This window comes from Ciconia boyciana, chromosome 25 (genome assembly GCF_034638445.1).
Source record: "Ciconia boyciana chromosome 25, ASM3463844v1, whole genome shotgun sequence".
NCBI classification, from domain to species: domain Eukaryota; kingdom Metazoa; phylum Chordata; class Aves; order Ciconiiformes; family Ciconiidae; genus Ciconia; species Ciconia boyciana.
Window position 1 is genome coordinate 3,616,904 of NC_132958.1, and position 12,419 is coordinate 3,629,322.

The 12,419-nt window shown below is 48.9% G+C and overlaps 2 protein-coding genes across 7 annotated transcripts in view; one reads left to right on the plus strand and one right to left on the minus strand.

Annotated features, from left to right (window-relative positions):
- The window catches only part of LOXL2 (lysyl oxidase like 2), a 55,698-nt gene extending 51,092 nt beyond the window's left edge, over window positions 1–4,606 (plus strand). For 3 of the 6 annotated variants that reach the window (XM_072846362.1, XM_072846363.1, XM_072846365.1), the window contains one exon: window positions 953–4,606. In XM_072846362.1, the coding sequence (XP_072702463.1) occupies window positions 953–1,032 (80 nt within the window). In that variant the 3' untranslated portion in view covers window positions 1,033–4,606. The remainder of the gene's footprint in view (window positions 1–952) is intronic. The other 3 variants (XR_012039702.1, XR_012039701.1, XR_012039703.1) reach the window with 3 other exon arrangements.
- Window positions 3,125–11,834, minus strand: R3HCC1 (R3H domain and coiled-coil containing 1). The gene is made up of 8 exons (XM_072846366.1): window positions 11,746–11,834; window positions 10,845–10,974; window positions 9,568–9,705; window positions 8,047–9,286; window positions 7,614–7,786; window positions 6,282–6,352; window positions 5,374–5,469; window positions 3,125–3,365 (listed from the first exon to the last, which is right to left on the minus strand). The coding sequence occupies exons 2-8, from the start codon at window positions 10,937–10,939 to the stop codon at window positions 3,217–3,219; spliced, it is 1,962 nt and encodes a 653-aa protein (XP_072702467.1). The 5' UTR covers window positions 10,940–10,974; window positions 11,746–11,834; the 3' UTR covers window positions 3,125–3,216.
- Between the last annotated feature and the right edge of the window lie 585 nt (window positions 11,835–12,419).

Consider the following 12,419-nt stretch of genomic DNA (forward strand, 5'->3'; position numbering starts at 1 on the left):
AGCGATGTGTGAAGGAGAGCAGTGGAGACGAGCCCTCTGCTCGAGCCAGAAATGAAAATGCTCTGCTGTCCCTTGAATGTGAGGGGAAACTGTGCATTTTCTTGAACACATGTAAAACATTATCATTTGGAATTTTTTTTGGTCTTGGAAACATCAAAGCCAAACTAGTTTAAATTTGCATTAATGATCAATTGTTAAGACCATTTTAAAATGGAATTAAGTTGGGAGCTTTGTAAGATAAACTGTTTTTAACACAGTAAAACCAGTGGTGAAGACTATTTCTAGAGCTGGCCAAAGTTCTTCAAGGAGTGTTCTTCCCAAAAAAGTGCTATGTAGCCATTGATTTTTCTCATTAATTTGTTGGGTTTTTTAAGAAAATACTTGTCTCGTGTCACACTTCAGATTGCGACCTAGTTCAGAAAAGCCAAACCCACTTCATTTGGATGAACAGGCACTTAAGTGTTGGATGGGCTCTCCAGCTGAGCTTGAAAATATTTCTATTTTAAAATAAATGCATTTAGCTTTGTGTCTCAACTAGCAAGAAGTAAGGGCATGGTTCTACTTTTAAGAGTAGTAAACAGGACCCCCTTATCATCAGCCTCAAGGAGGGAGACCATTTCACAGGTCCTGCTAGTCATCGCCTAATTTTTTTAAGCAACAACGGTTAGCAGTGAAATTGAGGGTGGTTTGTAGTCTAGTCTTCCAAATACATAAAAGACTAGATCCAGTATTCCTGGGGACTCTTGACTGTTCCAGTTATGGTAAGATTTAATCAATGCTTAAATAAATTAGCCCAGGAAAATCTTTGCTCTTCTAGTAGTTGCTTTGAGCCCTTCATTTTCACAGCATCTTTTGCAGATTACACAAAAACCCGCTGTGTTCTCTGCCTTGTGTTGCAAGCTGCCTTGGCTACCTCCTGCTCAACCCCGTGTTCTTTCTGTGAACTCCCCAGGTGGCTCTTTCAGTGAAGAAACGGAACAGAAGTTTGATCACTTCAGCGGACTCATAAATAACAAGGTGTCCACCCGATAGAACAGCATCGCCTCCCACCCCACTATTTAAAGAAGCGAGGTTTCCTGCTTCGGTGATTTCCCTAACCACTGCACAAGAAAGAAAATCAAGCAAACAATCAAACTCTAAATTAGCAAGGTAAATTATTTTCTAGAGATGCCTTCCTTCCCAGTTTAGGTGCTCAGACCACCATGTGTCTCTTGTAACTCCAGTCCCTACTACTGAGGTAGTCAGGAGCAGGCTTTTAAATTCTCCTTGGCTCCGTATCTTCACCATTCCAACCTTCTCCACAAAGATTTCTCCCTCCGCTTTGCAGCGCCATCTTTATTCACAGACGTAGGTCCAGGCTGCAGCAAGCACAATTTGCCTTTGTTTGGGTACCAACAACCTAAATATGTCTTTTTACCATTCATTTCCTTCAAGGCATTAATCTTGGTATCTTTAAGCTCTTTGACTCAAGCTTGAACGCACCATTGATGCAAACGCCTCCATTTGTGACGCTGCTTCTCGAACACAGCTAATCCTCAGTACTGCCATGTCATTACTCCATTTTAGCAAAGAAATACAGGAAAGGGGAAAAAAAAATTGGAGCAGCTTTTTCTGAGCAGAACAGTATAAAGCATAATTTAATACTGCAGTGAAACTCTTGTATTCAACAATCAACTCCCAACACAATCTCTTAAGCGGAGCAGCTAATACAGAACTGTTTTCTACAAGTGCATCAGGGCTCCATGAAGCTACACCTCCCTCGTAACATCTAGAAGACTTTGCAGATCTCCTGATGATGAGTCCACTGGACTGTGAATTTCCATTACACAGTAAGCTAGTCACCCAATAGATTCTACGTACATCTAAACATGACCTTCTACGCTGGATATTCACTCTGTCTTTTCTTTAAAGGATGAATTTAGTTAAGGCATTGTATCATCACTGTACCTTACAGAGGTCACTTCATGGCTTTCATCATCAGGGATCCGGACCTGTGCTGTCACAGACCCACCTGTGTAAGTTGTCTTTAAAAGGATTTTTACACTTGGGAAATTCATAATGGTGCTAAGTGTGTTCCTCTGTTTGTTTGAGGACACAGGTTGCTACGGATTTTCAGACACAGCTACTTGAATAAAAATGTTTTACCCAGAAAAATGTTTTATATGCCATTTGTGTATTTCTACTCCATGAAAGTTTAGGGCCTTGTTCACAATTCTTGGTACTGAAGTTTTTTCTCCCTCTGTGTTTGTATGGAAGACTTCTACAAGCAGCTAAAGTTAACTGAATACTCACAGCTGACCGTTTCAATCCACAGGGGGATTGAAACTGGCTGCATCTAACTTGTGCTCCCATAACCTACCTCACAGGGATGTTGTGAGGCTTAAAGAATGCAGAAGTCTTTTGCTAAAGCCTGTTAGAGTATTTCTGTCATTCATCCAGTGGCCCAAATGGTGGCATCTAGCAAAGGTTTTTAGCCTACTGTACGTTGGAAAACTCCATTTTGTTCTCAAGGTGCTGGGCTGTGTAGCAAAAGCGGAGTCCGAGCTGCGTTGGCTGCTCTGTTGCTGCTGCCACACAAGGTGTCTTGCAGCGTCGCTTAACACCAGGCTCTGGGCAAATCAGAACTGGCAAGTTTCTGGTTTTCTTTTCCTTATCCGTGTATGACAACTTTCCTTGCTAACAGTGCAACAAAGCAAGTCAGGCTCTTTAAACACTATGGAAATAAGGAAAAACCCTGAAACTCACTTGCATTCAACGCTGGTCAGTTTTGTGGGGTATCTTAACAATAACAGTACAACAAAGTAAACACTGAACAGATTTTTTTGACTCCTGCAGGTGCTCTGCTCTTGCTTACAGCTGAATTTTGGCCAACAAGATACAATTCCCTTGTTCTAATGCTTTTTTTTTTTTTTTAAATTGTAGAGCAGGCTTTTCTGTAAGCAGCCTTACTTTCTGCACGTGCCCCAGTGAGTAACAGATGCTTTGAAACGGAGTAGGGCAAGATGCTCTCCATGATGAAGAGCTAACAGCAACCTTCCCAGGGCTTGGCTCTTGAGCTCAAGAGCTCATTAATAGTAAACTTTTTCCCTTCCCAACTTTAGAAAGAAAAGACGGTGCTAATCCATCAGAGAACATCCCCGGGGCAACTCACTGCTCTGCATGCAGTTTAATATCACAGCCATGCTCATCTATACATCTTTTTTCAGCTGAGATGGTTTACTCCTCCTGGTCCAAGCTTTCCGGCAGGAGCCCTTCGCTGCCTGAGACGCCCTGCTGCTTGTGCTTCAAACCCAAAGCCCGGGTCACCAGCCTCTTCGCCACTGCAGTGTCAGTCTGGGGTCTTTCTTTTGCAAGGTGGAGGAGCTCTAGGTAAAAATGGGTGAAAATCATTAAGTTAGTGCTTGTTCAGGAAGAGTCTTGTGGCTAAACCGTAGGACTGGCAGACAGAAGGGCTGATTTCTATTTTCTTAGTTCCTCTACAGAATTAGCCCAGGAACATGAGCAAATCATTCTATCCCTATCCAGTAAATTGCCTTTTCTTTTAGAAAGTAATTTGTACTTCAGATTTTTCAATGACAGTTCTAAAAGCTCTTGGGCTATGATTAAGCTCCAGGCCTCTTCTGCAGTGGTAGAGAGAATCCTTCCCCCTTCGCCTTCAGGAACAGCGTCCCACCGTTCCTGGCAAAATTCAGCAAGTCGCATCTCTGAGAACAAAATGAAGGCATGCGGTCCAGCCAATTTATCCATGCGCAGGAAAGTTTGATCTCAATTTAGACTAATCAAAACCAGCAGTCTAAGTCCTTAAAAAGCAGCAAGGAAAAAAATCTGCATTTTTTAAAAAAAATAGCTAAATATATCAGATGCTTTGGGAAAGCCCTTTGGCCAGTAACCTCCATTTTCTGGTAGACACCTGGCTTGCTACAGTTTCATCTTGCAAGAATACACCAAAACTTTCCCAAGTCCACAGTAGTCTGGATTTGGTGATTACCTTATCATTTATCAGCAACTGTTTGCAAATTTATTATCCAGTTAGCAATGGGGGCTTTGCTTGCTTTTTCAGAAGTTTTATTAATAAAGGCAGCCCATCCGCAGCTTGGAAAATAAAACTGCCACTCTTTCTTGACAAAGCTCAAAAAAAAAAAAAAGAAAAAAAAGAAAAAAGAGACACTGTCAGCTAATTAAGATCCAAATTTGTATTTGGAAAAAAAATTGCTACTTAAACTGACTACAAACAGAGTTTATATGTAATGTTCCCCAGAAGGAGTTAATACCTGATTCAGAAGTGTGCCAATGGGCTACAGCAACGAGAATTGGGAAGCGTGAATGAAAATGGATGAAGGGGAGAGTGCAAAACCAAATCCAGTTCTTTGACATTCCATTTAAATCCAGCAGTCTTAAAAAACTCAGGAACTTCTAACTGTGACAGTGTCCCTTTAAAGCATGAGTACTGAAATTTGTTTCAACTGCAATGTACTGTAGAAATAACAGTATAGTTGTACATTCAGCAAAGTCTCTACTGCTACAAGATTCATGGCATTTCTTTACTGTGGCAAGTATAACTGATTACAATATGATTTTAAAAGGCAATAAAATAAATAAAACAATGTTAATGGCTAAGCTTAACAATTTTTTCCTTCACCTGATACTGAATAAAATTACGCCAACCACAACGTGTAACTGCTATCGGTTTTGTCTCATCTATTATCTTTAACAGGGCAGAGAAACTTATGGGCAGGCTTGTGGCATTTGCCAGGCTTTGTCTTCCTGCAACCGCTGCCACAGCTACGCCCGTCTGCCGAACAATACAACTCTTCACTTAAAACTTTACACAAGCAAAGCAGATAACACAAGAAAAACTAAGCCTGAATTTCAGCAGACTACTTAGCTGGAGAGTAAACAAAAAGCAACAGGATGTGATGCTTTTTTTTTAATTCAGTCTTTATATAGAAGGGAAAAAGAGTGACTGAAAACTTAAGCATAGGTAACAAACAGCTGTAGTTATCTTTCCTGTAAGTAAGTAGTAGATGATGTAGTCTTGTTCTGCAAATTTGTCTCTGGCATCAGACGTCTGCCTGTGCCAACCACTCATTCCTGCTGCAGACCGGCAGAAACCAGCATTACTGATGCAGTAGGTTTTAACAGGTTGGCTGAAAACGCTGTAAAAAATGCATCTGCGGGCTTTTACTGAAGGCTCTACGCAGCAGCTCGCTGTCCTGCAATGCCAATAAAGCTATAAAAAAAACCAAACCAAAAAAGAAATACTGGTCCTTAATATGTATTTCCCCATTTAACTTGTCATTGTGACCGCTCAGGATATAGGAGACTGGTAAACCAAGAAATCTAATACTAATTTTAAAAAAAAGATTGTCTTACTTGGTCGTTGAAGTGCCTTGATCTTCGACTGCTTTGTTGCATGGATCAATGGGCGGATCTTTAAAGAAGGATAACGTCGCCCCAGGGCTTGAGATGCTTCAAAGAACAGAGATTGCTGAAGTTAGCAGACTGAATTTTGGTGGCTTTAATAATAAAAATCAGTACGTGGTGTAATAACAGTGAATAACTTGAGCTTCAGCAGCTGATGCGTTACCTCAAGACTTGTACTAAAACACCTAAACTCATTCTGGTCACCTCAGGCTTATATCACATGTTCTTCCCACAGGAAGAGTCCCAGGAAAACAAAAACCACATTTTAAAAGACAACTCTGTCATTATTAGACTAAATCCCAAGGAAAAAAGCGTAAGCTTTTGGACTACATACGCTGCTGGATGGAAACTTCTCTTGGGATGGCTCTGACCTGAGCTTGGGGCGTTTGTCCCCGAGAAGGTCAGTTTGCCAGGAGGCTCGGTGCCTGACCTTGCACGCGTAAGGTCCCCGGGAGGTTATTGTACGCTTGCAGGAATTTTGTCTAGTTACAAGAGGAAAAAAAAACCTGAAGTGGCAAAACAGATGAATTTCTAGAAACGCAGCGTGAGTCGCTCCGTATACAAAAGGCGCCCTGGTTATAATCCAAGCCAATTAAAAACCTGCTGTTCTTGCAAAGCGGAGTTTCCACACACCACCACAGTAATTCCAGCTTCTCAAGCCTTCCAAGCCTTTCAAGTTTGAAGCGCACAGGAAGAAAGACGTGACGACCCATAACTACCTCTGGCAACAGCTTAGCAAGACTCAACAGACACATACTGCAAGCCACCGCATCCGTACAGGGTCACGGTGCAAGAGCAGGGAAACCCCAGCAGCTCCGCGGGTCCCTCAATCACAGCCACGAATCGAGTCACGCTACCTGTAGACACGCTGGAGAAGATTCCCAGGGCGTGCGTATCATCAACCCACTGGATTTTGAAACCACTCTCACTGAAATGAAAAGACAATAGAATAATATTCATTAATAAGAAAGAAAAAAAAAACCCCACCACACAATAAAACCCATCGGCCACCTCGGGTTATCAGGAGTACTTAGTATTGTTACGTAGACAGCTGGTGCTTTTCAAAGCGTTATAGCCATTTTGCGTGAGGGGAAAGAGAAGGAAAGGAACAGAAGAACATTAGATGTGCTCCTTTCAAGGCCACAATGTATGGTTACCCCATCAGCTGCCCCCAAGAACTCTCCTTTTCCTCCAAAGAAACCCTTGGCCGCAATCAACCTCAATTTCAGGGACTGTCTTATCATCTAAAAATATTGTTTGTCATTTAGGTAGTGCTTTACAAATGCTACCCGATTGCTCAGACATCTATGATAAAAAGCAAGTGATTTATAAAAGTGGTTTATGAAGCTTAGGGTGAAGAGACAGATGTGAAAATCTAATAAAGCATCAGTGGAAAATGTGAGTTTGGGAGCAGGGAGTTCAAAGCTTTTCCTGCAGCACGGGAAATAAATACAATCGACTGCTCAGATTAGATCCGTCAATTTTCAGCTCAGCACTCTCACAGCGAGTGGAAAAAAAATACATTAGAGGAAACACACACACAACAGACAGCAGCTTATTAAAAATGTAAATCATGTTTTTTAATTTAAGGGACCCGTAGAGGTGCAGTGTTCACATCTAATCCGCCAGGTATATCAAGAGAGGAGGAGGATGGTGGGAGGAGAACAGGGAGAGGTGCCTACAGACACCGTGTCCTCGCTGCACCAAGCACCAGTCATCACTAACGCAGCACTGAACTTTGTTCTGGTCCTGCTACTAATCCAATGCCACTCCCTTAAGCACAAGGCTCTGGTCCCCGTATTTACATAATAAATCTTATCTCCAACAGCAGGATTGAGCCCTTTTTCTTGCAAAGACTTGTGTAAGAACGTAATTTCACTCAAGCACCAGGACACAGTAACAAAGAAGCTCGCAGCAAGCGCCTAAAGACTCTCACTGAAGCCAGAGCAGCAGGAATAAGCCTGCACGTAGATAACTGTGTGTATGACAGAGTCCTGAAGAACCGATCGTGTTTTAAGTCATGCATGAACCGCAGGGAAGTGTCCTTTAAGGCACAGAAAAAGACTGGAAGACATAAGGGCACGAAGGCGAAACTAAAATTCAAAATTCATCAGATTCTGTTGTGCATTTGAGTGTGAATACTGCTCCCTTCGCGCCCCTGATGTGCTCAGGCTCTCAGAGGTACTCACTGGAAATCCGAGAACGCTTCTAACAGGTGCTCCGTTTTCAGCGACGGGGAGAAGTCATAGATTTCAGTTACGTGGCCAAAATCCCCCTCGCTGAGCTGTGCATCTCCGTAGCTGGAGTAATCAAAGCTGATCTTCTCAATGCTTATGTCCTTCACGGTTAAATAACCCACAATCTGAGAATATTAAAAAAAAAAAAATTAAAAAAAGTCAGACAAGGTTTCCCTTCAAAGAGCAATCCTCCAGGGCCCCACCTCGGTCCCTGCAAACCACTTCTGTGGCCACACTCCTGCCAACAGGTTCAGCAGCCGCCTGGGGCAGCCCCGGCACGGGGACTCTCCTCCCGCGGACTAATGCCTTCCCCTCAGGTCGTCTCCTGAACAACCCTCTTTTCCCAAAGTTGCTCCCCACGGCAATACCCATAGCAAAACGCTACCTCTGCAAAGAGCTCTGCGGTACAGTCGTCCTCGAGGCTGCTCTGCCCGCGGATGGCCGTGCTCTCCTCTTTATCGCCTGCGGACAAATGCAGCTCACGCCACACTGCGTCAGCCAAGCCCGAACGCTCCTTGTCCTCCTCTTCGGGCACGGGCACCTCCCCGCTGCGGTTCTGCACAGGAGCATCCACCCAGCGCTCGTTCTGGTCCTCAGGAGCTGATGGGTCGGCACCATGGACCGGCTCAGGTGTGGCCAGAGGCTCATTCTGGGCTTCTGGGGGGTTCTGGTTATGCTCCACCTGGGCAACGCTGGGGCACTCTTCATCTTGGCTTTCCAGTTCGGAGAAGCTCTTGCCTCCCTCCCCAGTGCCGGCAGTCGCAAAGTCCTTGCCCTGTTCTTCGGGTGGTGACACGTTTCCACCGCTCTCCAGGCTCCTGGCAGCGGTGCAGCTCTTATCTTGGTTTTCCAGCACCAGTGACGTTGCACTCGGCTCTGCTGCAGCCGGGTCTGTACAGCAGTTACCGCTGCGACTTTCTGACAGGGAGGAGTTTTTGCCACACTCCACTACGCCGGCATCCTGGCTGTTTTGGTCTTCAGCTTGCAGCTGGCACAGGATTTTGCTTCCTCCTGGTATAATAGTGTTGTTGCAGCTCTGATCTTGCTCTTCTGCTTCAGTTGGGTTTTTATTGGGTACAGGAGAAAGGGAATCTGAACAGTCTTTATCCTGACTTTCCTGCCCAGAGAAATCGTTACTATTCTCTAACGATGGGACACCCGTACAGCACGGAGAACGCTCATCATTTGGGTCATCGTTACTTTTTCCTGAAACACACTCTTCGCCAGGCTCCTGTTGCTTGCCAAGGGCCAAGGAGACACCACCTGGGCTACCTTCAGCCTTACCCAGTTCCTCCTGGGCGTCCCCAACTGAAGCTTTAGGGCAAATCTCTTCTTCTTGTGCCATATCCCCACCTGACTCGGTGCCAGCCGCCACCGGGCTCTCCTGCTCCCCCCATTCTGCTTTCTTGCGCATCGCCTTGGGGACGTACAGGGCTTTATCTGGCTTCTTCCTGGGCGGCCTTTTTATCCTGCCAGACCCCACGCAGGCTCGGGAGTTGTCACCGTGTACCTCCCCGCCGTGCCGCAGCCTGCCGCCTCGGCCCCCCCGGCCCCACGGCTGCGGAGGTCGCTGCGGTCTCGGTGGGTTGCTGCTGGGTTTTTGGTCGCTAGTCTCACTGGGCAGCCTGGGACCGAGAGAATGGCGGGATGTGAGCGGGGAGCAGAGGAACCCAAGTAACACGACATTTGCAAAAGAGAGAGAGGAGGGAAAGCATCAGATCCGCATAGAAGTCAGCAGATAGGAAAAAAAAAAAGACCCTCTGCTTCCTTAATGACTGGGATATGCTATCGATAATAGACACGCTCCTCTTTGCGGAGAAGCGCCACGCAAACTTTGTGCTTGTAAGCTTGAACAAAAACCCCACGGCCATAGAAAGAGAAGCACTGTTACGGTACTCCACCATACCTTACGGCTGAGTGACAGATGACCGTCCTCCTCCTCCATCCTTCTCCCACAGAAAAGCTGCTCAACAAATCCACATTGTCCACGGTGCGATGGATCAGGTACCTGAGGCGACTGGACAGAGGGGGGAACAGGAGCACCCTGAAAAGAGAGAGGGGTCAGGGGCATCAGCGACTTGCAGGAAGGAAAAGGACAGGAACGTAGCAAGAATTTATTAACCTCTCTTCCCCAAGTCACTCCCAGTGTAGGGTTTAAATCCAAGCCCAAAAGCCAAGCAGGACTTTCTGGTATTAAAGAGCCAAAATCCCTTCTCCATCCTAGATGTCTAGACAGACGCGCTCGCTTTGCACGTAGCACCGGGAGCGTGGGGCGGCTGGGACTGCCTGGTGCCGGGGCCTCTGCCTGGGACTCTCATTCCCGCCTGTATCCGTGCTGGGAATGGCTGGAAAGCACCAGCAGAAGGCTGCTACCGGTCCCCTTCCTCCCAGTCTGAGTGCACTCCAGAAACCAGCAACTAAAAGAATACGAGCGGATGAATAAACACCACAGTCGATCTCATGGCATTTAGGCACGTTTTTACAATTCCGGTTTCGATCCTGAGCATTTTACAATTGCACGTGTACTTTCTCTGCCAAGCATTTTTAAAAAAAGCAATGAAACAAATATTTAAGCTGGCAGGAAGCTGAACTAAACAATCCCACCCCTGCTCCTGTCTGACACCCTCCTTTTGGCCATCTCAAGGGCTTCAAAGGTCACTAGATCAGGGACTAGGTCAAGTTAAATCCAGCCTGCCTGGCCAAAGAAAAACAATGCAGCAATCCAAGGCGATGGAGTTTGCTGCGGTGGAGGAGGATCTGGCGCACAGGAAGCCCTCAGCAGAGAGGGAAAACGAAACAGTTTGATTATGAAACTATTCATTATAACTCCTCAGGCTGACTAGCGAGCTAGGCCAGACTAGGGCTAGTGCAAAAGCCACCAGCGTCCAAAGCAACTCTGCTTGAAGGAGGATGAACGGAGAAGCACGCCCGGCAGAAACCCTGCGCCGATCCTTGGCCCGCAGGGATGCTCCGGGCCAGGCTGGAGCTCTGCAACCAGCCAGACCTCGCAGCCAGGCTCCAAACGCTGCCGCTCAAACCCAGCCAGTGTTTTCACCTCGGAGAACCGATGCAAAACAAGAAACAAGAGTCACAACGTGCCATTGCTCTTGGAGCGGCACGTGCCATCGCCCAGGGACTGCACGCGCCAGCGGGGATGGCTCGCTGCCGTGGCAGGGCACCTACCTGTGGTGCTGCCCCTGCAGCATGAAGTGCTCCAGCTCCTCCGTGATCCTGCCCACGAACTCATCCTCGTTGGGCGAGAGGAAAACGCCATCCATGCAGCGCAGCGCCAGGGTGACAGTGGACAGGAGGCCTGCGGAGGGACAGGGCCACATGGAGAGCCGGCTGCAAGCTCCTCTGCCCCCGTGGGTGCCTAGCACCCCTGCAAACCTGACTCGCCCCCCGCGCAGCTCCATGCACCCAGCTGCAGCCCTGACCCCCGCCCTCAGCATCCAAGGCCCCTGGGCAGCCCGTGCACCCTCAGCACCGTGTGCTGCTCTGGGCACTCTGCTGCACCCCACCCCTGTCCCTGTGCCCCCCCAGCATGCTGTGTGGCTCTGTGCACCCCTCGACTCCCTTGTGCAGCCCTAGCACCACATGCTGCTCTGTGTACCCTGTTATCCCCCTTCCCTGTGCACCCCCAGCACCCCGTGCACACCGTTACCCCCCTTCCCCGTGCACCCCCAGCACCCCGTGCTGCTCTGTGCACCCTGCTGCACCCCACTCCCTTCCCCGTGCACCCCCAGCACCCTGTGTGGCTCCGGGCACCCCTCGAAGGCTCCGGGCACCCTTTCCTGCTCTGGGCACCCTGCCACCCCCCTTCCCTCTGCACTCCCAGCACCACGTGCAGCTGCGGGCCCTGCTACTCCCCCTTTCCCCTCTGCACCCCCCACCACGTGCTGCTCTTTGCACCCTGTTACCCCCCATCCCCTGCACCCCAGCACCCCGTGCTGCTCTGCGCACCCCGTTACCCCCCACACTTCCGCGGGCACCCCCACACCCTCCCGTGCACCCCCGCTGCTGCACCCCCCGGGCACCGAGCACGGCCCCGTCCCCGCGGCCGGGCCGCCCCCGCCGCGCTCACCGCCAGGCCCGGCCGAGCCGCACTTCCCGGCGCGGCGCCTGCGCCCGGCCCCGGCCCCGGCCCCGGCTCCTCCCGCCGGGCAGCGCCGCCCCGCGCCGCCCCCGCCCCGGAGGCAGCGCCCGCCCCGCGTGGGGAGCGTGGGGAGCGTGGGGAGCCGCCGCCCGCCGGCACCCGCAGGACGGTGTTTTTCCCACGCAGGCGGCGCGGCAGCCCTGGCCCACGCAGAGGCGACGGGGGGCGGTCACGCGTGTTCAGGGAAGCGCTGGGAGCTGGCGCGGGGAATGGGGGCAGCTCCCTCCCGGGGAGGGTAGGGGCGGCGGGGGGGGGGTCGCAGAGGCCGGGGCTGGTTCCCGGGGGCACGGCCTGTCCACCCACAGCACAGCCCCAAGACGCCAAATCCTGCAAAAGCCCCGTGTCCTGGGTGGGGGACTCTCCCTGCTCCACGGGGGCAGTGGCTCACAGGAGCAGACACCACCTAGAAGAGCTTTAAAGTTGGGACATCTTCTACTTGCTCCTTCTGAGCTCAGTGGTCCTCTAATTCCACCCTTTGTCTGTAACAGCAAGAAATAAATACTAACGCGTTTCTGTAATCGCACAGATTCCTCCAGCCAAAAGTCCCAGAGCTTTTAGCCATCTTCTCTTCCTTTTTTGGGAGATCATGGCACAAAGCGGTT